Below are 27,505 nucleotides of genomic sequence, written 5' to 3'. Positions count from 1 at the left end.
GATTTCGAACACTGATCAAGTCCCTCAATATCTTACCTCTTACTCACAAATATTTTGTTCAAAATCTATGTATGAAACAGGAAAATGTTCAATGAATGCTATGGGACATTAGCCACTCAGAAATTTCAATCAAATACCAAAGANATTAGCCACTCAGAAATTTCAATCAAATACCAAAGATTAGATTAATTTCAAACAATACGACAAAATTTAAAAACTATAATCGAATCATAATAATCATAGACCGTAATATTTATTTAAAAAACCATAATAAATTTTGTAATAATTTTGATTATAAGTAATGTTTCAATAAATAAACCATTACGTTATGATACTAAATTAAGTTCAGAAATATTCTTCGACTTAATATGTTATCAAAATCGTTTTTAGTTAAAATATAACTGCAAGCGCAACTCGTCAAGATTTTGTCTCGGATCTAGCGGAATAAATATGATTAGAAGTGTACATTTGTAGGTATCCGATAAAGACTAGTGATAGGCATTTTCGAATATTTTGAACTATCGAATACTATTCAATAGTTTTTTAAAACTATCAAATAACTATTAGAATAGTTTTTATACAACTGAATAGTTTATTTTTAGCATAAACTATTCGAATGGGCTACCGAATGGTTTTAAAAAATATTCGATTAGTTCTATCTAAATTTTTTATTAAGTATACTTAATTATAATAAGAAGATAATTATCGAATACTTATAAATAAATTATTATACAATTAATAATAGTAAAAATTAGTGATTGGCAATTTCAAATATTTTAAACTATCATATAACTATTCAAATTGTGTTTATACAACCGAATAGTTTATTTTTAGCATAAACTATCGAATATTTTTACTATTCGAATATCTTTTAAATGACTATCGAATAGTTCGAATAGTGGACAACTATCGAATAGTTCGATAGTTTCTATTCGATATTTCCCATCACTAGTTTTTTTAACTACGGCAGCCGTTTACATGCAGAAGATAAAGTGTCGGGACAATTTTTTTTTTCATTTTATAGCACATAAAATAATCTTTAATTTGATATATGTTTAAATGACGCAGTATTTCCGGAACATCTTCAAAAATTAAGTTGAAAAAGTTAGANGCAGTATTTCCGGAACATCTTCAAAAATTAAGTTGAAAAAGTTAGTTTTTGTAAAAAAGTTACTATTTTAAATCGCCCCAGTGAGCAGAATAAGTGTTAAATTTTCAAAAAAATTATATCAAATGAAAGGGAAATATCTAAGGATTTAGTATAAAAAAAAATTATGTTCATTTGTTTATTTTTGAAAAAGTTATGGAAGTTTTAAGAAAAAAAAGTGAAAAAAATTACAAAATTTACCGATTTTTAAATTTGTAATTTTTTTGGATATTTCTCCCATTTTCGGGGAACATGGGAAAATTTTTCAATTTTTATGGGTAATGTTTTCAACTACATACGATTTGTGATCTTTTGACGTATTTTTGAAAGAAATCGGTCCAGTGAGAGCTGAGAAAAAGTGGCAACAGACATAAAAAAAAAAACACATCATGGTAAAATTAATACCTTCTCAGCTTCGTATCAAAGCTAAAAAATATGCCTAATGAATGAGGTATATAAATAGTATTTATCATAAAAATATTGTATTGATCCATATATTTTCAAAAAGTTATAGCATTATAAAATTAAAAATATAAAACAGAATTTTTTTACAAAATTTTTTTTTTTATTAACTTTGATATTTATTTTCACCATAAATCAAAATAAAGTCTGAATTTTTTTTTCCATGATAAATTATAATTACATAAGCTTCAATTTAATATATATATAAAAGTGTTAGTATTCCTGGAACTTTTTAAAAATTAAGTTGAAAAGGTTTTACTTTTATATGCATTTTTAAGTTTTGAACCCCTTCTGTAAAAAAGGTAATGGTCCGATTTAAAGAAAGTATATCGCATAAAAGAAGAATATAAATATTATTTCTCATAAAAAAGAATGTTACGATACATAAATTTTTCAAAAAGTATTATAAAGTTAACAATGAAAATATAAAATCGAGAATTTTAACACAAAATAGCAAACGGTATGGTGAAGACAAAATAAAGTCTTTTGTTTTTCATAATAGAGTATATGGCCATCTCTCTACTAAATGGTAAATCTANTCTACTAAATGGAAAATCTGTGTTCGTGGGCAATTTTTATAGAAACACCTACTATTTTAAACCAAGACCGAATTGGTCTTGTTCACGAGTAGGTACAAGTTCACTCCTCCACGGCTTTTAGTCAGCGTCGTACACTCGGTCCTCCTGTACGGGTTCCCAGTTTTGGCGGATACTCTCGAGTATTCGCCCAGGAATCGCGAAGCTCTGTTTCGGGTGCAGAGGCGGGCGACGATTCGGACAATTTCGACGTATCGAACGGTGTCCGGAGTGGCGGCGGCTATCCTGTCGTCACTGCCGCCCACTGACCTGCTTGCCGAGGAACGAGCCGCTGGGCATGAGCTCCGCCGAGAACGCGGCCTGTCCCTCGAACCCGAGGACCGGCTGGCGCTCAGGCGGATGACCTCTCGAAGGAAACAACGTGAGGCGAGTGGACCAGGTCCCTCATAGGACCTGATCGGATGGACAGGTGGGTGGGCCGGACTCACGGTGAGATGACATATCGTCTCACACAAGTGATGTCGGGCCACGGCTGCTTTAACGAGTACTTACATCGTATTCGTAAAGTAGCCGCGCCGATGTGCGACTACTGTTCGGATCGCCCGGGAGAGGCTGATAGCGCTCTACACACCCTCATCCGGTGCGAAGCGTGGACGGTCGTCCAGGTGTTCGCCGAATTCGTTTTGTTAAAGAAGGAGGAAGCGGAACGCCTGAGACAGAGACAGCCACGTCGTCCGGCGCAGAAGGACTTGAGGCGCTGGTTTTGGCCGGTGCCTTAGGTTCTTATTTTTGTGTTGTGTTTTTTGTCTTGTGAGTTATTTTGGCAGCCCTCCCTAACGGTTCCCACTCTGGGATCCGGTTAAGAGGAGAGGGCCACACCACGTTGCAAATCAGCTCTTGATTAATTTCGGGCTGATTTACAATGTGGTGGTGTGAATTATTAAAACGGCGTGGGCCGCCCTGAAGTAATACCTCACGGCAGTTCCGGGGCGGCACACAATAATGCCGGTAGATTAAAAAAAAAAGAAGATTTGTGTAACCAATGCGAATCATTCCAAATTGACAAGGTTGTGAGCAGCCGCTATTATGTTAGTAACAATGTAGTGTTTGAAGTGAGAGGACGTGTGCCAGTCATCTTATGTAAACAATCCACTGGTGAGTAGTCCTGCTTTTGTTTTTTATATTTAAATTAGTTCATATTTGTTTAAGCTAATAGATGCTATCAAACATCTACATAATTAAACAAAATTCTGTTTGTTAGTTTAATCGCTGTTACTTTATGTCCCCTGGTACTTTATTTTTTAAAAAAAGAGTTAATATCCTTACTAGGCATAAGGGGATAGATTTAAAAAGTATTACATAGTTAATAATTCAAGAATAATGTGTAACTAAAGATATTCAAAAAAAAATAATGTTTAAATTATTATTATTCTATAAGTAATTGAGTGGGTTATGATAAAAAAATCATCCTGTATAAAAACAATAAAAATTAAATATTATATTTGAAATAATATTAAACTATTAATTAAATCACAACATTTTGATTACATACTTTTATAAGATTATATGTTACCATTTTTTAATACTGTATAATAACATTTTAAACAAAGTAATAATAAACAGCCTTAAGCAGTAACACTTATAAAAAACTTGGATACATTTTTAGGTAAAAAATAATTATTTGGTCAAATAGTTATTCATATTATCATTATATTATAGGATTTCTTTCACATATTGCTGTAACAACAAGATAAAACTGGACTAATCTTGTTATTGCAGCAAATAACAAAAAAAATTAAATTTATTTTTGTAACAACCATATGAATTTAGACATAATCAATATGGTTGTTGCCTCTAATTATCAAGAATAATTTCCTTTAAAATATTTTTATTAAAAAGTGGTTTTTGAAAAAAAGTTGATTTATTGGATTGTTGCCGCAATTCTTTCAATTTTAATCACTCAAATCTTCACTATGTTACAGTTTTTCATTGTATCGTACTGAAATTTTATCATACAATTTACTAAATAAAATTTATTGTTCTTTTCGATCAAAATATAAGTTGTTTAATGTCTAAATGTATACATATTTTTTTTATATAGTTTTAAAGAGTAAAATAGACAAGATACATTTATAAATGAATGTTGTCTAAAATTAAAAAAAATATTAACTCAATCAATACAAGCATATTCTTTTTTATAGAGGTAAATGTTTGTATTTTATTTTTGTAAATTTTTGTTTAATGTTTACATAACAAAATAATGGAGCCAAATTTTAAGTAAAATGTCTTTTCCTAATACTTATATTTAAATGAAAAATTCAGCTATAAAATATATTTTAAAATTTTACGTGGTTTGAGTGATTTTAGTTGATTTTATAAGATGTTTTTATTAAATATTTTCGCAATTTTATGGTTATCACACAATATTATACTTATAACAGTCATACCCGGAGGTAATTGGTTCTCGAAGGTAAATAAATATAAATTTAATTTATACTACACAATAATATTATCTAAGACTTTTGATCTAATATTTTATTATCTTCTAGAATTATAGGCTTTATGAAATTATTTTCTATACATTTTACGGAAACAAAAAAATAATAATATCACAAATATAGAATGTAGTGTTTAAATAGGAATTGCTAATTCCTAAAAATTAAAATTTTCTTTGAAGCATTGAAAAAAATGTTTTAAATAAAATTTTATTTAAGAAAATTTCAATAAATTACAGTTTTTAATCATAATTATAAATTTAATTACGTGTAACTATCATATTAAACGTAGGACATAATATTACAAAACAAAAACTTAATCATTTTAGGAGTTATGAGAAATGATATTGCCACGTATCAAATTATGATTTCTTTTATTAATATTTCTTTGAACTATTTTGCATTCGATTTTGATTATCTTTATTCCATTTTACTGAAATATATTTTGAATCGCTTTACGATAATTAAATTTAGATATTCCAATTTCAATATCCAATCGATCGTCAGTGGTATCGGTTAAAAGTTTTTATACTTAATTTTGGGCTTTATGACATTATTTTTCATACATTTTACAGGGAAAAAAATGATAAAATCACAAATACAGATTATAGTGTTGTATCTTGGACATTTCTAAATAGAAATTTCTTATTAAAACATTTGCTTTAAAGCATTGAAAAAAATATTTTAACTAAGAAAACTTCAGTAAAAATACAGTTTTTTATCATAATTATAAATTTAATTACATATGAATATAATATTTAAACATAGGACGTAACATTACAAATCAAATATTTAATCATATTATTAAAAATGATATTGCCACGTATCAAATTTTGATTTCTATTATCGATAATTCATTTGAACAATTTTGATTTCGATTTTTATATTTCACTTTACCGGTTTCTATTTTTTATCGCATATCGATATTTTATTTTAGATATTTCAATTTCGATACCGTTAACGACATTGGTTAAAATTTTTCATACATAATTTTATCTTAGCTAACCTATATGTACTAAGATCCATATAAATGTAATATTATTTATTATCACTAGCGTAATTTTTTAAAAATTCATGTTTTCAAATCGTACCTGAATCAAAAATATATTATGATATATTAGAAGGATTTGTGATAAACCTCTAAGTGATTGTATATTGGTAGATGAGTGCAGAAATTCAGTTTTTCTAATATAACTCATTAAATTTGACATTAATAGAAAAATTTACTAAACTATTTTTCAAGAATATGTTATTTACTAAAAAAAATATTTATTAATTTTTTTGTATTGTGTAGTGTATTAATTATAATTAAGAAAACAAGTAAAATTTACAAAATATCCGTTTTAATGAAGTTAAAGTATATTTTTGATAAAATAATAACAAAACGGCGGTTAAATATTAATTTTTTGAAATTAAAACTTTTTTTAATATTAAATGTACCATCGGGAAGATTATGAGTGAATTTCAATACGCGGCTTGTTTTACACCGTAGAGTTGAACAAGACCAATTATCCGGATATATATTTAGTCGAACGAGTGTTCCAAACACGAGGAGACAAAAGCTACGTTAAATGGTTAGGATTTAGTCTAGAGCACAATTCATGGATAAAGAAAACCAATATCTCATCTCAATGATTGTCAATATACAAGGTATTATGGTACCCAACCGATCGTTTATGGTCAAGGAATTAACTGTCATTGCCAATAATTGTACATCTTTCCCTCATTAGATATTCAAATACCTAAAAAGTATTAAGGACGATGCTAAAACAAACTTTTGGTTGAAAAAATACTTACATGGAATTGATAATCATTGCGGTGACGTCGAACACGATAAGCTGCCGAAAATCATGAAACTGTTGCGATGGGTGTCCATTTACGTGAAACGAGTTGTGAAAGAGCAAGTAGTGGAAAAATACATACTAGAAAAACGTGTAGTCAACGTGGAGGATTTGGATAGTTCACAGCTGTACAATTTAAGTTGTGTTACAAAACCATGTTGTATCCAACACGTGAACACCCCATCGTATATAGTTTATACAACGAAATTTGCTTAAAACAATGGATCATTATTTTGTAATATTCATTTGTATTCTTACGAATAATATATTCCATAAATAAAATGTAAATTAATGATTATAATGTTAATTTGATGTATTGTAAAAAAAATACTGATTATAATACTAAGTTTTTATGCAAATAAAAGTTATAAAAGTTTTAAAAATACGTTATAACTGATTTTATTTATTTTTACTTATTAATTTTCATTTTATTTTTCGGAAAACGCTTATTCGTTTAAAAAAAAAATTCTAAAAGTTTAATATTTTATGTCAAGTAACATAGATAAGAGCTCTAATGGTTTTACGTGAATACGAACATACGTGTACACGAGAGTGTAATAAAATAAGACACGTATGATTAATATACGTGAATTAGTAGAAGCTAAAATACGTGAACACGTATCAGAGTCATAATAACGTGAATACGTGAATTCGTTAATCACGTGAATAATTTTAATTGATATCAACTGAAAATGTATATTGTTGTGGACTACATGTACATTTCTTTTTGTGGTATAACAGATTTGTAAGTTTTTTAGGTTAAATTTAAAGTTAAACACGAACATTAGCTAACAAAATGAATATACACGACTACACAGGCTCTACAATATGTGAAAAAGGTATCATAAGGTGATGTATACACGACGGTTGGGTTAATATAATGAGGAATCATTGTCAACAAACATTTATTTATGAAAGATAAAACAACAGGTCTTCTTATAAAAACNGAAAGATAAAATAACAGGTCTTCTTATAAAAATGGTCTATTGTCATCTTATACCATAGTTTTTATTATAAAAGATTAGATATTATGTGTAGAATTTGAACTCATAGTTTAAGTTGGTTTAACAGTCGACTGTTAGATTTACATGTAATCACATTAAGTGAACAAGTTTAACTAAAAAAATGGGTAAAAGAAAAAGTTGGGTGTGGGACTATGCTAAGCGGGAAGGAGATCGCGCCTTTTGTGATCTATGTCATGCCAATCAAATGAATACTCCTGTGTCGGTGGAACTATTGGTTCTTTAATCAGACATTTGCAAAATATACATCAAATTAAGTCACCAAAAGAATCCATAGAAAAGAGGTAATAATAAATTATGTTTTTTATTCTATTACATATTTAAATGTGTATGACATGTATTAGTTATTTTAAAATATTTAAAATAAAATTTACAACTTCATTATAATGTCGTCTGGGTACTTAAGTGACCTAACAATTATTTGATTTTAATAACCCGAATAAAATAATATAATTTATTTACGTAATTGTAATTGGGTCATATAAGTACGTAGATGCTATAAAAATAAAGTCGTCAATTTTATTTTAAAAATTTTACAAATAAATAACATACATTTTAATTGTATAACGCTAGAATTGTACATTTTGTACTTTGTAGGTCTAGTTTGGGATCTAAACATACATCAAATGTTTCCGAAGAAATTATAAGGTCAAGCAGTTCTGGAAGTTCCATTAATCAAGATGATGATACAATTCTTGTTAATAACAATACTAAATCTTCCTCGAATTCAAAATCTAGAAAACGTCGTATTTCTAAAAAATTTGGGTCTGGTAGTGATCGTGAATGTAATTATGAAAAAACGGAAAAAATTCACCAAGCACTAGCTTCAAACAAGAACAGCTAGGACTTCCGCACCAATCATTAGTGCAATGTTGTAAGACACGATGGAACTCAATATATTAAAGTTAGACCGTCTTTCAAAAAACAGGAGTCCAGTTTCAAATGTTTTGGCAGAAAGAACAATCACATCTTTATTCAATGCGCAAAAATTAGAAATAACTGAATTTCAATTGTTAAGAATAGAAAATCTTGTAAGTCTCCTCAAACCATTATATGTTATTACAAATTTATTTTGCTCCGAGAACTATTCTCCAGCGTCAATAGTAAGACCATTACTATCAAAATTATTGGATCACCATTTAAATCATAATGCTTTAACTGATGATCAATATACCACTGAATTTAAATCTACAATAATATTTGAAATTAAAGAACGATTCAAACTTGACTGCAGAGAAACGAATTCTGTCACTGTCCGACAAATTGCTTTTTTTCTAGATCCTCGTTACAAAGAATTAGACTTGCTACGAGAGAAAAAATTCATAAGGCTGTAAAGAGTTTGCTAGAAAAATTTAACAGTAGCATACAAAACATTGAATTCAATTTGGAACAAAATCCACTAGCTCAAAGCAGCGATCTTCAATTTTTATATGGAAATACAATAATTAAAAACAATAATTTAACGACCCAGTTTCAAATTTATACAGCGGAACCTCAATTACGTTTTAATTTAAATCTATATGAGTGGTGGAAATCAAGGGAAATCAAATACCCAAATCTTGCAGCATTAGACAAGGAATATCTCGCTATTCCTGCCACATCAGTGAGCTCTGAGAGATGCTTTTCCACTGCTGGAAATATAGTAACCTCAAAAAGGACTTGTTTGTTGGCAAAAATGTAAATATGCTGACATTTTTGTATTAAAATAGAAAATTATTAGTTAATTAATATTTTATGTTATTAAAGTTATTTAGGTGTTGAATTATTTTGTGTATTAATTTTTGTTTATTTATTATAATTTGTTATAATATTTAGTTTATTTATACAAAATTATCTTATGTCACTCTATAGGTTAGGTTTTTCTGAATAAAACATAAATTATTATTATCGATTATTGAGCATAATTAGTTTTTTAATTAACTTAAGTAAAATGATATAAAAAAAAATATTTTCTTCCTAGGAAAAAAATAGAAAACTAAGTAAGTTGAGGCGTAACACAAATTTACGGTTATACGTGAATATAATAATTCACGGATACACGTGAATACAACAATTTATGGATACACGTGATTAATATCATAAATTCACGGAAAATTTTAAGCAACGGGTCTTATAAATCAAACCTTAATTTCACGTGAGTACGTGAAATCGTGTACACGTGAAATCAGGAGCTCTAGTTATAACTGATTTTATTTATTTTTACTTATTAATTTTCCTTTTTATTTTTCGGAAAACGCTTATTCGTTAAAAAAAAATTCTAAAAGTTTAATATTTTATTCCAAGTATGATAGTGTTCAGATTAAATAGTTTAAAAAAATCTAACGTTTTTTTTGATAAAAAACCATGTTCTCCATGGTTTTCCATGTAATTAAAAAAATTTGTTGAATAACCCACAAATATTTTAGCATTAGGTGTACCCAAACCAAATACGGTATTTTTAATGTCATATTTCATTTTTGAATTCATCTATATTTCAATAACCACAATTTACTAAAAAATATAGATAAATATTTAGCTATAAAAATAAAATTATAATAACTAATAAAATACTAATAATACAGACTAAATTTGGTATGTTACAGCTTTTTTCATTTAACTCATATTCAAGGCTTCCATCCGACTTATCAATACCATTAAACAACGAAGACTCAACATTTCAATGCCATGTAAGTGATATTATAGAATATATGAATTATTTGTAGGCTAAGTTGTGTAAGCGATATTCATATATTTACCTAATAACATAAAAATTAATTACGTATATCATAAGATACCTTAAATTCCAAGATATAAATCTTTTTTAGGGAGGAGGAAATGTGGTCACAACAATTTGTCATAGTTTATAGTCAAAATAAATAATTTCGAATAAAAATTTAAAGGGATTGGCACACATTGACTCCTTCCTTAATACACCAAAGCAGTTTCTAAAAGTTAAGCTGAACAAGTTCTACTTTTATACGCGTTATTAAAGTTATATTTATTTTTTGTAGTTTTGTTTAAAATGCAATTGTACAAAAATTTAGACTAACAAAAGATCTTGTACTAAGTTTAATTAATGAACTACGTCCAGAATGGCTAAGTATTTATCCCTTCATGTCAAAATATTTTAAAATAACTATATACATTATTTCTTAATTTTTTAATAATCTTATTTGATTTCTGAGGAACTGATCTTCTCTAGTTGCATCTATGTGTTCTAGACAATTCTATAATATTAAATTACTAATTAATTTTTTATAAGGATTTTTTGTAGAAATTAATATAACTCAAACATTTTTTGACCAATTGTTTCATTTAAATTTTTTGATATTTAATTTAGGGTGTTTATGAACAAAATCAATTAACAATTAATCTTTTTTACCTTTCATTATAAAAAACCTAGAAAAGGGGGGTCGCGGCACAGTGGTGACGTAGCATAGTTGGATCAAGTATAATGATATCTGACAGTGATTAAAATCACTATAAAAAAAAACGCTTCGATGCAAATCTTTAGATAGTGTTTAATTTTAAAAAATTGGTGGATTATACCAAAATCAACATGATCTGCTAGTTCGTTATTAATATCCTGATTCAGATAAAGTATGTCAAATGAAAAAGGGATTATTAAAAAATATTATTTCTCATAAAAATATTATGTTGATCTATACACTTTTCAATAAGTTATATCATTGTAAAGTTAAAAATGTAAAAAACAAAATCGAGAATTTTCACACAATAATAGCATTCGGTAGCTTTTTTTACCGTGAAGACAAAATAAAGTCCGAATTTTTTTTTTCGCATAATAAAGTAGATTACATTAGCTTTAATTTAAGATATATATAAAAGTGTCAGACTTTACGGAACAGTTTCAAAATTTGAGTTAAAAAAATTTATTTTTTTGTGAAAAAGTTGTCATTTTAAATCCCCCCCGTGGGCTGGTAAAGGGTCAAATTTACAAAAAAAAATATATCAAATAATAGTTAAAAACACCAAGCATCTAAAAAAAAAAAAAAATTTTATTGATATGTTGAATTTTGAAAAAGTTACGGCAGTTTTTAGTAAAAACCAATACCTTCTCAGCTTCGCATCGAAGCTAAAAGAACACGAAAAATTAAATAAAAAATACTACCGACTTAACAGCAACAGATTTTTCATGAGAAAATTTTATTGTAATTATAAATTTTGTTAAATATTATTACGAACCCGTATATTAGTTTCGATGCGAAGCTGAGAAGGTATAAGTTTTACTATGATGTGTTTTTTTTTTTTTTTTGTGTCTGTTACCACTTTTTCTCAGCTCTCGCCGAACGGATTTCTTTCAACGATACGTCAAAAGATCACAAATCGTATCTAGTCGAAGACATTACCCTTTAAAACTTAAAAAATTTCTCTCGTTCCACTTAAATGAGGGAAACCTCCAAAAAAATTACAAATTTAACAATCGCTAATTTTCGAAATTTTTTCAATTTTTTTTACTTAAAATTGCTATAACTTTTTTAAAAATAACCAAATCAATATAAATTTTTTTTTTTATAGATGAATTATATCATTACCTTTCATTTGGTATATTTTTTTTTATATGTGACCCTTTACTTGCCCACAGGGGGGGGATTTTAAATGTCAACTTTTTCACAAAAAATTAATTTTTTCAACTTGATTTTTGAAAATGTTCCGTAAAGTCTGACACTTTTATATATATATCTTAAATTAAAGCTAATGTAATACACTTTATCATGAAAAAAAAAATTTCGGACTTTTTTTATCTTCATGGTGAAAACAGACATCAAAGTTAATAAAAAAAATATGATTTATGTAAAAAAATTCTTTTTTATATTTTTAACTTTATAATGCTATAACTTTTTGAAAGATGTATGGATCAATATAATTCTTGATGCATGATGTCTTTACCTATCATTTGGTATATTTTTTTTTTCATATCTGAAATGTCAAGTTCGTTGTTTTGGCTCTTCTCGATTTCTGCCGTTGGGTACACTGCCAATCACCCTTTACTTTTCTCGTTTGCCTATATATTTCTTGTTAACTTGCTTATCCTGCATTTTTTCTTAATATGACATAATTCTTTAACTTAAGAATTTAAAATTGCTTATTACAGTGTAAAAAATCTTATACTATATTAATATGGAAGATATTTTATGTCATTTCAGATATTCACTACGTACAGTAAAGCCAATATAATTAAAAACATCACACTAACAATTAATGATTTAAAATGATATTAAATTAGACGATTTACGATTAGTACAAGATTTTTAAGCTGATAAAAAATAAAATTCAAAAATACGAATTTCTATTAGTGCACTAAAACCTTAATCTAATATTTTACTTTTTCTTCTTTACCCTATACTTTTTAATTAGTTGACTTACACAAAATAATGGCTCCATTTTCGACTTACCAGGCATAAATCCAAACTGGTTTTTAGATACCTATGTCTCATTTCTTATTTTCTTATCTAATATCTTTTCCCAAATTTTCATACTATGATTCATAATCTTAAGAGGCATATGATTAGTAATAAATAAATATTAAACATAACGTGTTGGCATAATGGATTTGGTATGAACATTTTCTGGTTGCACAGATTGCAATAAATTTAACTGTTATATCTAAAAAAATTTTAATCTTATTCATGTATATTAACAAAGCGAACGCCTATATTTAATATATATTTACTGTCGGATATTATCAGTCAATCTTTATAAACAATTTTTCTAAATAACTATCTTAATAAAAAATGGTAGCACAGTACGGTCTTGGGACAGTGTAGACGAGGCATAGTTGGAACAAATGTAGATTTATAAGTGTAATATATGAATAAATCTTTATTATAGAAATTAAATGTACTATGAAATTGATATTTAATAATTTAGTATTGTAGTTTTTACGGAGAAATTATAAAAAAGTTGTAAAGTACTTAATACTTTTATGGCAAAGGCGTATAAAAATTGAAGAGCTTGATTCAAAACTTTTCATTTGTTATGAATAAATGTTCTACAAGGAATTTTCATCAGAGTCGAAAATATACTTTTCTAAACCTATTTTTTGCGCTGATTTCAAATCTACAATTAGATTTATCCATCATCACTAATTTTCGATATTATTAATAATTAGTTAAAAATGAGTATTCATATATAAGAAAAGCTAAAAGTTATTACCATGACTTTTAGCTTAATTTGCATGTTTGAAATTAACATTATTAAATAGAAAATTTGATGTGTATTAAAAAAATGGTATTGTTAAGATTAATATAGTCAGGAAACTTTAATATAATTATTTAATATACTTCTTTCAGTAAAACTCAAAATTTTAGCTTCGATGCGAAGCTGAGACGGTATTAATTTTTCAATGATGTGTTCATTTTTTTATTTATTTTTGTGCCTAACACTACTTTTTTTCAGCTCTCACTGGACCGATTTTTTTTAACAATATTTCAAAAGATCACAAATCGTATCTATTTGAAGACATTACCCTCAACAATTGAATGTTTGCCCTCGTTTCCCATAAATAGTGAAAATCCCCCAAAAAATTACGATTTTTAAAATTGGTAAATTTTGACATTTTTTTTCTAAAAATTGCCAAAACTTATTGAAAAATTAACAAATCAAAATAATTCGTTTTGATATTAATACCTTGGATATTTTCCTTTCATTTGACATAATTTTTTTGAAAATCTGACTCTTTACGTGTCCATAAGGGGGATTCAAAATTGCAATTTCTGAACAAAAATTTTACTTTTTCAACTTAAGTTTTGAAAATGTTCCGGAAATACTCCCAGCTTCTAACATACGTTAAAATAAAGTTAATGTTATGTACTATAAGTTCAAAAAAAAAAATAATAAATTTGTCCCAACGTTTTATCTTCTAAGTGAAAATGGTTACCGCAGTTAAAAAACATGCTATTTTTGTGTTAAAATTCTTGCTATTCAATTTTAATTTATTTTAAAATACTTTATAAAGGGGGCTATACTGATTTTCATGAATGATATATAAATCTAATTGACCTAGAATGTAATATGAAACTTATTTCAATTTATTTTTTTTTTAAAGTCGAAAAAATTAATTATAGCATTTGAATCAGCTTAAATTACCAATTTTATCAAAAAACAGATGCGACGTACCTGTGCCGATTCAGGAAAACTCGTTGCCTGTGGCAATGATTTTTTTGTAATTTTTCCGTAATTCTTTTTGAGTTAGGATTTTTTTTTTCAATAATACACCACTTTCTTAAAATTAAACACTATCTACAGATTTGCATCGAAGCGTTTTTTATGATAAAGATTTTTATCATTGTCAGATATCATCTGAAGAAATTGTAAGGTTTCAGCCAAACCAGAGGGCCTACTAATTACCCACTGCCAAGGGGAACACTGGACAGTGACCTAGTAGCCGCGCCAAACAAGATAGTACTTGTTGACGGAGTTACTAGGTTTTGATAAAAACAAATGTTAATAAAAATGAGGGAAAAGTATAGAGAAAAAAAATGAGGCCATGTATAATATAACAACATTTTTTAATTATTTAATTAAAAATTTATAATTACTATCTTATTATATAATAGAACAAGGAAAAAAACGCTTTTCTGGGAAAATTACTTAGCGTGCTCGGATTTTCAAAATTTTTTTTTTCAACGAAAGTACTCGGTCACCAGACTCCGGGAAAATTATTGGCGAAGGTCGGAAAATTTTTGCCGCTCGCCCGCATGGCTGTATTATGCGCAGTGTTTCATTTCTGCTGATACGTATTATTAACCTTAATTACATGGTGTATTATGTATTATTATTATGACACTATTTTGCATTTGCCCTATTTTTATCAAGGAATGTTATATGTTGTATATAAATTTCTTGAAGTTATAATAACCTGCTAAATTTTTTTTTAATTATTCTATAATATAAACACAATTATTATAATTAGATTATTAATAATTTTTGTGTATAACAGGGGTGTATTTAAGAGAGATTGGCCCCTCCTTGAACAAGCGCTATGAATATTTTTTTAGGCATCTACTAATATATAAGGACCTAATGTCCTTTTTTTTCATCATTACTTTAATTTTATTAAAAAAAATTCTATAACATGTTTAATAAAGTAAAAAATATTAAATTTCCTCCTAAAATAATNTTCTATAACATGTTTAACAAAGTAAAAAATATTAAATTTCCTCCTAAAATAATTTTTGAATAGGCCTAAAGGGAATACCTCATTAAGAGGCTTCAACCTTATACCCAATACATTTTACTATATTCTCTTTTTGAATTTTCCTGATTTTAATAATAACATTTTTAGATATAGTTTTCTATAGTTTTCACTGATTCTGAAGTAATATTTTTTCTGAAAAACACTTATCGTGCCCGGCGTAGCCGGGTACTTCTACCGGAATCAGTGGCCTACTTATGATGACGGCCCGAAGAGGCTTATGCGCCGAAGGCGCGTAAGGCTCGAAGGGCCCCGGGTCTGTGGCGGAGCCCCAGCTAGGAGGAGCCTGGTTTTAAATATAAATATATTCATAGGAAAAGACTATGAAAAGGAGAAGAAAAAAAAGGAGGTGCTTGATACACAAAATTATCTAGCTGCGATCTCACTGTGCTGTCATATTTAACTCTATTTGTGTGTGCTAGTACCAGTCTATAATATTCCAATTTTTTTGGTAACATGTTGCTATATAAATAATTTCTAAAATTTGATTTTTAGTTTCACCTAAATTAGCAATAGATTTTTACTATAGTAATCAGATTTTATAATAATATAATCAATTGAGTAGATTTTTTTAACAACTTTTTGATTGATTCTTTTAGTTAAAATAAATCAATAAAATTAATTAAGTTCTGAATATATCAATTATAGAATCGTTTAAACACCAAAAGTTAATAAGAAATGATTACTATAATTTCTATTAAGTGATCTATTACGATAAAAATGCAAAAAAATCGAGATTTTCTGATAAATTTATTGTATATAGTATTTATAAAATTTCCTGGCTACATTTTAATCTTAACAATATCATTTTTTTCTATTTAATGATGTCAATTTCAAACTTGCAAGTTGAGCTAAAAGCTATGATAATAAATTCGTTTTTTTTTATTATAAACTTTTAATTTAAAGTAGTGATGGAAAATATCGAATAGTAACTATTGAACTATTTGATAGTTGTCCACTATTCAAAATATTCGATAATGATTCAAAAAATATTTAGTTACACAATATATTCGAATAGTTTTAAAAACTATTCGATAGATAATGCTAAAAATAAATTATTCGGTTGTATAAACACAATTCGAATAGTTATACAATAGTTTAAAATATTCGAAAATGCCCATCACTAATTTAAAGTATAAAAAAAGTAGGTTAAAAATGATTACTTTGAACATATTAAAAATCAATATCAATAATAATTTTTAAAACAATAAATTATAAAAATTATATATTGTATTTTTGAATCTATTAAATAATAAACAGGACATAATTAAGGAAATAGGAGTTGATTTTACTTTTTTAATTATCCATCAATTTCACCCAGGTAGCTCACTCCTTCTTCAATAATAGCGATTTAATCAGGAATAGGGTACATCGGCATTCTAGTATTATGTACAACTATCCGTCCTACGGTCTAGCTGCCTCGTACGAAACATTGAATTTAAGGGGTGTGGTGTAATGTTGAAAAAATAAAATATGAAATCGTAAATTTTAACACCAAAATTGCACGATTTTTATCTACAACAACCATTCGAACATAGGCCGGCGAACACATCTTGTTTTTTTAATTCATTGTATATAACATATGCACTAATTTAACATATGTTTAAAGTACAAAGTATTTCCGGAACATTTTCAAAACTTAAGAAGAAAAAGTTGAGTTTTGTAAAAGTGTTGTTATTTTAAATCCCCTGCAAAAGCTAATAGTTTCTGAAAATATGTATATATTATTCTTTATTAATCATTCTGTTTAAAATGTTTTTATGAAGTAATTATTTTTTTTAATTGTTTTAAGTTTCAAGATAAATAAGGATAATGAAAAATAATAATTTTTGAAATAAATGCAGTTATGGGATTCACTTAAATAATTAAAACCTTCAATTTAGTATTAAATTGTTTAATTATTTTTAGGATCAAAATGAACTGGATAGTACACATTCAAATGTAAATGTAAAAATTAATTATAATTATTTAATTAGTAATTAATTATAATGACATATTTTTAATTAATATAAACATTTCAAATTTATTTTGTTAAATACTCTTAAATTAATAATATCAAAAATAAAAATATTATTAAATTAACTTGTAAGCTATTAGTATTTTTTTTTTATTTGTATTAAATATCTAGTTCTACAGAAAACTTGGATGAAATAAAATTATAGATAGTTAGTGACACAATAATCTTTATATTTCATTAATTAAAATAAGGTAAGCTAGGAAAAATATACATATCTTTTTTATGATAATTTCTTTTATAATAATTTTGATAAATATTTGAAAAAAAGTAGTTTACATTGTCGTACAAAAAATTTCAGTAATGCAGTATAAATAGAAATTCTCACATGAGTTTCTTCATAAATAATATTAATAATAATAAAAAATTCGTAATTTTTGTCTTAATTATTAAGCTTCTATTTTTTCTAACCGAATCAGTTAAAATTATCCAAAAATTTTTTTTTACTTTACATTTCGATACTCTTATGTAGTGATGGACATTTTAGAATGTTTTAAACTATCGTATAACTATTCGAATTGTGTTTATACAACCAAATAATTTATTTTTAGCATTATCTATCGAATAGTTTTTAAAACTATTCGAATATATTGTGTAACTGTCGAATAGTTCGATAATTACTATTCGATATTTCCCATCACTGCTCTTATGGATAAAAATAGGCTATGGTTCATTGATTATAACTATGTAACTATTCGCTGTCAAATTACTGCAAAATAATAAATAATCAATGATTAAGTTGTTTTATATGTCACGAAAATCAAAAGTTTTCAATTGTTATGGATATTGTGTAAATAGTATATCCTTAATATTTTATATCGAATGTTTTAAACTTTAAAAATTCTGACTCACAAAACCGTTTAAATGTGAACCATGTATATTCATATTAACATGAGTCTATTATACTATTTATTGCTTAATTAATAATTTTTTATCAATAATTATTTATTTTATTAAGAATTTTTTACATGTGTTTTGAATATATTTTAATATTAATTCATAAAAAACAGTTTATAAATACTGTATTTTAAATAATAAAATAATTATATAGAAACTCCCTCGAGACCCTCGAAAACCTTGTAGGACATCCTACATATTTTAAAAAGATTTCAACGTTTTAATTAAGTATAATTTCTTAGTAAACGCTTAAAATAAATTCTACATTATATTTTATCTCAATGTTAAGATTTAATATTTTAAACTTGAAAAAAATTATTAATAAAAACAAATATGGTTCTGAAAAAGTGCCCATTTATACTTATGTTGAAATTAAATTTGTAATTCACATATATTTGATATTATAGAATTTGGTGGTACATGTAACAAGTGTATATAGAACACCTGATAAATGGCATATAACTGTTAAATATCTTATAGCTGATCATCGTTTTCAACCAGTTGATTCAAAATGGAGAGAAAATATAAGTAAAAAATTAGAATTTCAAACAGGAAAACCATACAACCTCCAACAATCAAATAAAATGTTAAAATCTCCGAAATACAATAAAGATACAGGAATTACTTTGGATACAAACGAATTTTTTAGAATTATATCTCTTTTATTTAGTGGGACACAAGAAAATTACGAAATTTTACGTACTAAAGTTTTTGAAGTAATTATATAATATAAATATATGCCATAGTCATAATCAAACCATATTAATCATTAATATAAGTAAGATGTTATCTCTTTAGTTTAGCACCAAAGAGGTTGTGCGCTCTAGCCGCAGATGCGGCACCTATTATTATTATTGTGTGCTATACTTAAAAAAAGAATATTAATGCTGAACCTTTTTGTAGTTTATTTTTATATAGTTATAGTTTTTTAATCATATTTTATGTTATTCGTTATTATTGTACCAAACAGGAAAACTTGATTATTTATTGAATACATATATTTTTATGCATATTTATATATTATTATTGCTGCTACTTAGAATCTATAAATTCGATGCGAAGCTAAGAAGGTATTGGTTTTACTAAGATGTGTTTTTTTTTTTTTTTGTGTCTGTTACCACTTTTTCTCAGCTCTCGCCGAACGGATTTCTTTCAACGATACGTCAAAAGATCACAAATCGTATCTAGTCGAAGACATTACCCTTTAAAACTTAAAAAATTTCTCTCGTTCCACTTAAATGAGGGAAACCTCCAAAAAAATTACAAATTTAACAATCGCTAATTTTCGAAATTTTTTCAATTTTTTTTACTAAAAACTGCTATAAATTTTTCAAAAATGAACGATATGAATATCACTTTTTTTTTATAGATGCTTGATGTCTTTACCTATCATTTGGTATATATTTTTTTTTAATTTGACCTTTTTTCGGCCCACCGGGGGGGATTTAAAATGACAACTTTTTCACAAAAAATTAACTTTTGAAAATGTTCTGGAAGGTCTGACACTTTTATATATATATTAAATTAAAGCTAATGTAATGTACTTTAATTTGAAAAAAAAAATTTGACCTCTGGACTTGTCTTCACGGCGAAAATGGCTACCGAATGCTATTTTCGTGTGAAAATTCTCGATTTTATTATTTATATTATATTTAACTTTATAATGCTATAACTTATTGAAAAGTTTATGGATCCACACAATTTTTTTATGAGAAATAATATTTTTTAATAAACCCTTTTTCATTCGACATACTTTATCTTAATCGAGATATTAATAAGGAACCAGCAGATCAAGTAGCTTTTGGAATAAAACACCAATTTTTTTAAAATTAAACACTATCTAAAGATTTGCATCGAAGCGTTTATTTTTGATAGTGATTTTAATCACTGTCAGATATCATTATACTTGATCCAACTATGCCACGTCACCACTGTGCCGCGACCCTTCTGCGCTGGGTTTTTCATATTATTGTTTATGCCAAAGTGGCAATTGTTTTTATTATTTTTGAACCAAAGGGATTTTTATTGCTGATTATTATTTTAATTCATATTTTGTGCNAAAGTGGCAATTGTTTTTATTATTTTTGAACCAAAGGGATTTTTATTGCTGATTATTATAATGTAAGGTTGTAATACTGGATTTATATATTTATTATTTTTAAGACTTAATTTATCATTGTTACCTGGTCGTCTCACTCCCCTGATTAGTGTAGGCGAACCCTCCGTATTTTGGAGCTTGCGTTTTGATCAGAAGATCCTTTCCCTCTTTTTCATAAAGTCTACTTATAGATAGTTACAGGTGCCCAGGTAAGCGACATATAATTTGTAGTATTCTATCCAAACATTATCTTTATCATGTTTAAAATCACTTATGTTTGGTAATCATTTAATCAAATTTTTAGCTTTTTTTTCCGTATTCGATATATGTTTAGTTAGTCTTTTTATGTGTTTTATTCCATTTCTTTCTATTACTTTTTTAGCAGGCTCCGTATCATAATTTAAGTCCTAACATCTTATCTCTTCTGGAATTAATAGTTTTACATAACAGGTGTATTTTCTTCATTATGTTTTGTAACTTTTCTTTCGTCATTCTTTTGCACACTAGGGATCAGATTAAAAAAAAATAATTTTCTTTTTTTTTTCAAGAATTACCATATTTTTGAGCTTTTAATTATAGAAATATTTACATTTAAATTGTGACGATTATGAAAATAATCATAATTATAAATAAATTAGTACTATTATAAAAATAGTACTAATTTAAATTTTTGAATTTTTAAATCTGTTTATAATTGAATTAAATTTGAGTTCCTCCAATCATTCAATACTATTTTTTTAAATACCTGTAAGGAATACATAAATCTGTAATAAGCAAGCTGCCTTGTTTTTATTCGACGAAATATGGATTTACATACCACTTACACTAACGTGAAAAAAGAAAAATGCAATTTTTGTACCAAAATATTCGTGATTTCATCTAATGCATAATGTTTGTAATTAAAATATTTATATAATGTCATTTATTTCTTATCCAAATTGATTTAAGTTATTTTTCTTTTTTTTTACTAAAGATAATAGATTGATAATAAAAGACTAGTGTTTACTCTAACTTAAATTAATCAATAATTTCCTTCTTTTTTTATATTTTTTACTGGTATATCGATTATTGCAACAATGATGTATTAGGTACTAAATATTTTATATTAATTAGTATGCTGTGTCTGTAGTGTGTTTTTGATAACCTATACCTTTAAAATGACTTGTCCACGATCATTTTAAATAAACGATGCACAGTTGGGTCACGGCACAGTGTGGAGGTGGCAAAGTTGAGATAAGTATAGATGATACCTGACAGTGATTAAGATCATTATCATAAGAAAAGCTTCGATGCGAAATTGTAGATATTGTTAAATTTTGAAAAATTGATGGATTATTCAAAAAGCAAAATGAACTTATTTCCTTATTTAGAAGTTTTATGATTTATAAGTGAAATTGATATTTCATAATTTAGAATTGTAATTTTTACGGAGATATTATAAAAAGTTATACAGTAGATATTACTTTTATGGCAAACATGTATAAAAGTTGAAGGACTTGATATAATTCTTTTCAAAAAAATATTGTTAGTTAATTTTAAATAAATTTATTGGTGTACAAGGAATTTTCATCAGAGACCAAAATATACTTTTTTAAACTCATTTTTGCGTCTATTACAAATCTGCAATTAGAGTTTCGCATATGGAATACATCAATAATAAATAACAAAATCATCTAATTAATGTAACAAATATTTATGTTTAATTATTAGGTTACGTATGAATAATTAATAAATATATTTTAATTAAAAAACCACGTATCAAGCAGAATATTTTATGTGCAGTCAATATAAATAATAATTTAAATACCGAGAGTTGTATAGAAAAGCTTACTAAAATTTTTATTTTAATGATTTATTACAATTTTAATTTTGAGTTTTCCTTATAAATTTACTGTCAAGAGTAAATAAGTTTCTGATCACATATCAAACTAAAAAATAGGGTATTTTATTCCACATAAAAGTTTCTATTTAATGAAATAAATTCTAAACTTACAAATAGAACTAAATTGTGTTTGAAAGATCAACATTTTTAAATTAACTATTATAAAAATCAACTTTAAAGGATCAAAAAAATAAGTTAAAAATGTTATTTTGAATTGAAATTTTGTACGGATTATTTATAACATAATCTAAAGTTGTCACTGACCAGTCATTTTTTTAATTCAATAATTTTTTATTTTATTAGCTAACTAAATATATTTGTGTCATTAAAAAAAAAAAAATTGACACTTGATAATTGATAATTTTTTTGCCAAATTCAATTAATGGTGAAATGATATTTTCGTATTTTGACTTTGAAGCAACTGCCCTTACTGACATTCGGTTCCGGTGGCATTGAACATTATTTAATTATTTTCGTTTAACGTATTAACGATAATACATTTTTATGTTTAACAATAAAAGGTTCGAAAATTTTTCTTACTTGAATTTTTTTAAGTATAGCGTTTGAAATTAATTTGTTTTTGTTTTAAGTAATATTATGTTTAATGTTTATTTAGATTTATTGATATAGCATTTTAGTTTTTTACTTTTTGATAATTGATCAATTTTTGATAAATATTCATTTTAATCGTTATAATTGATATAACCATATTTATAATATTTCCTTGTCTGGGTTAGGTTTTTGCATCATTAAAAAATTGACGTGTACTATTTTCTATTAATTTATAAATTTATTTTACAGGCTATACGTATCAGCTATTATATTCATGAAATCTTGAAAGATTCATACAGCATAAAAAGATATTTCAGAGGGGAAGGCTTTCAAAAGAGTGGTATATTAAAAATTTTTTTATAAATATTTAAAGAGAAAAGATTTGGTTAGTAGAAAATTGAATATTCATTGTGTCACTATTTTTGAGATATGATCAAACATACAACGCATTGACTATGCTTACGCAATATCATTAATGTACTTGGATATTACCATTTCTCAGTTTTATAAGAGTATATTATAACAAGAGTTTCTTTAGTAGCTAACTTATATTCTATGTTAACTTTTTAGTAAAATTTAAAAACTGCCAGGCTACTTCTAAGTATTATTCATTAATTTATATATGGTTAAAATTATATTTTAAAACTATGGCGTTAGTCCTCGAAGCCTCGTCGCGTGCTCGATCTACGTATATTTCGAAATGTATTTTGTCGTGATACATTACCTTATACACCACCGCGTTCAATTGAAATGGGCGTGATTAATTTGGTCGTATTGAACATCGTGATACATATTGTGTAGTTTACAGTAAACTTGGTGAACACGTTCCATACTTTAATAGTTTTGGCAATTTATTACGCCATTGAAAATTTTGCAATATTTAAAGACTTTAAAACCACATACAAGTGCAGAATGTATCAGATTTCCCAAGAAACAAATTGTAGAATCTTGTGTTTGTTATTTCTTATGCAACATAAAAATATCATCAAACACGAAAACATCATCGATAACAATGCCCGGCGGTGTTTTCAAATCGAATGCCGATTTCAACCATGTATTGTCGTTGACGATAACTGTTAAATTGGATTTGGAGTTAACATATATGAAACATAATGCCAAATATTGATGAAACTAAAAATGTAATTGTTTTTAGATTTTCCGGGCAAGAATCCGTACTTTAAAGAATATTACAAGTTGGCAAGTATGAAAATGTTAAATTAGTAAATTGTCAGTTAGCATCGGATAATTGGCTTTAAATATGCAATCGTTGAAAAAGATAATCATAAAAATTTAATTTCATTGTTCAAAATGTTGTAGATCACTAGACGATGCATTATGAAATAACGCGTGAACAGCCTGTTAATTTCTTACATAATAGATCATTTTTTGTTTATTGGGTTTCAATTCTCGATATTTGCAACTTCATAGGACTCATGTATCAGATTATCCAGTAATAAAAACACCTATTACGTCTATTCACGTGGATTGCAATCATATTTTAGGTTAAAATCACAATAGAAAACAATCTCATACTAAACATGAGTTTTCTCCCAGCGTCGTAGCACAAGACTACCACATTATAGAGGTTCTTAGAAAATAGTTTACTACCTGTTAAATACAAATGTGTTGGATAGGGTATGAATTGATATACGTAATCAGGAACCAAATAAATTTCAAAATGAAGAATTATCCAAACGTTTGCATATAAGACATAAATAGATAAATTTCTCATTCCATAATGTTAGAGTTTCAACATAGGGATATGGCTGTTTACTTTTTAATACCACAAATAACCACTCATAAACCCAACCAATGTGTACGTTCTCGGATTTTGAAAAACTTAAATATTTACTAGTAGCAATGGTCACAGATGCTAATAAATGGATTCATGGCGAGTTTTATCATTCTTTCAGGTGTAACATCAAGTTCTACTAAAATTTTGACGAGGAAACCAAAATGCAGATTTTGACATAGGCATGTTCTCGACATTTTATAATTCGTACCCACAATTTCAAACAATTTATTACGAAATTATGAAACCATACCCTTTTTTGAATTGAATCAGTTACAAAAAATATTATAGTTATAAAAAAATATATATTTTCGTAATCGATTATTTGAATCAAAACGATACCGTCATTTTGTCCACAGAGGATCTACAAATCAAAAAGGGTATCAACTATGTTTTTTCAAATAGGAATACATTTTGAATTTTAAAAATGTTTGACTTTTTAATTTAATAGTAAATGGCATTTGAATTTTTAATATAACTTTATTCTATTATAAGATAAAATCATATAAAGTTTCAAGTTTTTGAGTTAATATACATGTAAATATGTTAATATACCAAGGGATTACAAATACAGGTAGTTAATAATTTTTTTATAACGTCGTTATCACAAATACGAAGTGTTTATTGTCAATTATGATATGATTAGATATGTTTTCTGTATTGTTAGTTGGTCTATTTATAAATGGTAAGTCACAGCAATATGCCTTACGACCACACTTAAATCATATCTGTTGATAAAGTCATAATTGATAATAAATACTGCATATTTGGGATTAGCGATTTATACTTATATTATTCATTATATTTAGATATAATCGTCAATTGGCTGTACCATACGACTTTTCGTAAATTCATATTTAATATTCTGAAGACTTTCGAATATTTTTTTGCACTGGGATCTAACAATGAAAAGACTTGTTTGGTCACTCATAATAAATGGGCCCGACCGTGAAGTTATGACACAATTGTGATGATAGGTATATTTAGATTAACTAATCTTTAATTTGCTGATGTATTTTTGGTTCTCTCATTCGAATGAAATAATAATTAATGGACCTACAAATACCATGTAAGTGACATGTCAGTACAAAAAATTATTCGAAAGTCTTCAGAATATTAAATATGAATTTACAATAAGTCGTATGGTACAGTAAATTGACGATTATATCTAAATATAATGAATATTGTAAACAGTTTGCAGAAATGATGCAAAACGTTTTGAGGGTATATGTGAATCAATCCCATGTCGGTANTGATGCAAAACGTTTTGAGGGTATATGTGAATCAATCCCATGTCGGTAGGGTACAAGAACTAACGCCACAGTTTTATAATTACAACCCTATACATAGTACTTAAGAGAAGCCTGACAATTTTTTAAACGTCAACATAGAAGTTAAGTTAGCTTACTCTAGAAATTCTTGCTAAAATATACTCTTGTAATTAGTAATAGTCATGTCCAAGTCCTCCATAATTTATTTTCAAAAATGTTACATTTTTGGATATTCACTAGAACCAATGAATTTCCCTTATTATAATAATAATATTAATTTTTTGTACTTTACGTAGATATAATCACAATGTTAGTTACAAGTTTTGTTATTGAAACAAGCATTTATATATATGAAAAAGCGCGGGGCAATTGGTTATATATACCTAAAGAATATCCTAAAAAAGATTTTTCTAAAATAAGTGAAGAAAAATGTATTTATTTATATAATGAAGGAACACAATTTTTTATAGTTGAAGATGTAACTGATTAATGGAGAACTGTTGATATTTCTTTACAACTTCTTAGCTGAATAATGTTTTATAAATATATACAAAGTGAATCGTTTATCATAAACAACTTATTTACTTCTAAAATAAAAATAATGTTGATTATAAATATTTGAATTTTTTTAGTTACATAATTTCTTGATTAATCAATTATTAAGTAGTTTTAAGGGTCATTCCTTGTATAAGATATATCTTATAAGGATATGAACTTTCTTATCTTAAATGGAAAAACATGCGTATTTAACTAGCTTACTTAATATAAAATTAAAAATTTAAGAAAATTGCAAATTACAAAAATTTCCTAATGAGTTTTCACACCAAGCCAACGATATACAGTTGATGATATATCAACTATAATATTGCTTAATATTAACTTTTTATCCAGTCAATATTTGGTATAATTTTTTTTTATTAATAACTATTATTCATGAAGAATAAAAACATTTTATAACAAATAATATATTTTTAATCATTGAATATAATGATTTTTTTTAATTTACAAAAAATGTAAAAAAAATTTCCTAATTACCATTTTATAGTGTAGAATTTAAGAAAAAAAATTGGTACGAAAAAATCTTATTAACGTTCAGTATTAAATTATCTATACTATTATAAAGTTTGTGAACATTTGAATTTTCTTGTGTTGTTTTTATGTTATCATACATTGAAACATGTATTGATAAAAGCACANTACATTGAAATATGTATTGAGAAAAGCACAAAGAAAACAAAATCTTTTCATGCTAAAAATTGGTTATAGGCAGAGCTGTAAATTACATGAATTTTAAAATTTTGT

At 26.4% G+C, this 27,505-nt stretch overlaps 2 protein-coding genes across 4 annotated transcripts; both read left to right on the top strand.

The window, feature by feature from the left end:
- The first annotated feature begins 4,449 nt into the window (after positions 1 to 4,449).
- On the top strand, positions 4,450 to 26,778 carry LOC126904267 (uncharacterized). 3 transcript variants are annotated; one of them, XM_050683161.1, is made up of 6 exons: positions 4,450 to 4,615; positions 10,086 to 10,169; positions 17,606 to 17,638; positions 19,016 to 19,324; positions 23,390 to 23,480; positions 26,500 to 26,778. In XM_050683161.1, exons 1-6 carry the CDS (start codon positions 4,526 to 4,528, stop codon positions 26,691 to 26,693), a joined length of 801 nt encoding a protein of 266 aa, XP_050539118.1. In that variant the 5' UTR covers positions 4,450 to 4,525; the 3' UTR covers positions 26,694 to 26,778. The 3 variants fall into 3 exon arrangements, with proteins under 3 accessions (XP_050539118.1, XP_050539117.1, XP_050539119.1); XM_050683160.1 differs by having other exon boundaries at positions 17,606 to 17,644; XM_050683162.1 differs by lacking the exon at positions 17,606 to 17,638.
- Positions 7,546 to 9,156, top strand: LOC126904273 (uncharacterized). The gene is made up of 2 exons (XM_050683175.1): positions 7,546 to 7,787; positions 8,101 to 9,156. The coding sequence occupies exons 1-2, from the start codon at positions 7,675 to 7,677 to the stop codon at positions 8,345 to 8,347; spliced, it is 360 nt and encodes a 119-aa protein (XP_050539132.1). The 5' UTR covers positions 7,546 to 7,674; the 3' UTR covers positions 8,348 to 9,156.
- Positions 26,779 to 27,505: the final 727 nt, after the last annotated feature.

Source organism: Daktulosphaira vitifoliae, unplaced genomic scaffold (genome assembly GCF_025091365.1).
Source record: "Daktulosphaira vitifoliae isolate Bord-2020 unplaced genomic scaffold, ASM2509136v1 Scaffold_4, whole genome shotgun sequence".
NCBI lineage: Eukaryota > Metazoa > Arthropoda > Insecta > Hemiptera > Phylloxeridae > Daktulosphaira > Daktulosphaira vitifoliae.
The sequence above is the reverse complement of the archived record's forward strand: the minus strand, read 5'-3'. Positions and strand labels throughout refer to the sequence as shown.

Excerpts from the sequence above, each read along its gene's own strand:
- LOC126904267 (XM_050683160.1), top strand. The coding sequence starts at position 4,526 with ATGTTTTTATTAAATATTTTCGCAATTTTATGGTTATCACACAATATT. Across the intron at positions 4,616-10,085 it reads GAGGTAATTGGTTCTCGAAG|CTTTTTTCATTTAACTCATA; the intron begins GTAAATAAATAT and ends GGTATGTTACAG. Across the intron at positions 17,645-19,015 it reads GTACACATTCAAATGTAAAT|AATTTGGTGGTACATGTAAC; the intron begins GTAAAAATTAAT and ends TTGATATTATAG.
- LOC126904273 (XM_050683175.1), top strand. The coding sequence starts at position 7,675 with ATGTCATGCCAATCAAATGAATACTCCTGTGTCGGTGGAACTATTGGT. Across the intron at positions 7,788-8,100 it reads AAAGAATCCATAGAAAAGAG|GTCTAGTTTGGGATCTAAAC; the intron begins GTAATAATAAAT and ends TGTACTTTGTAG.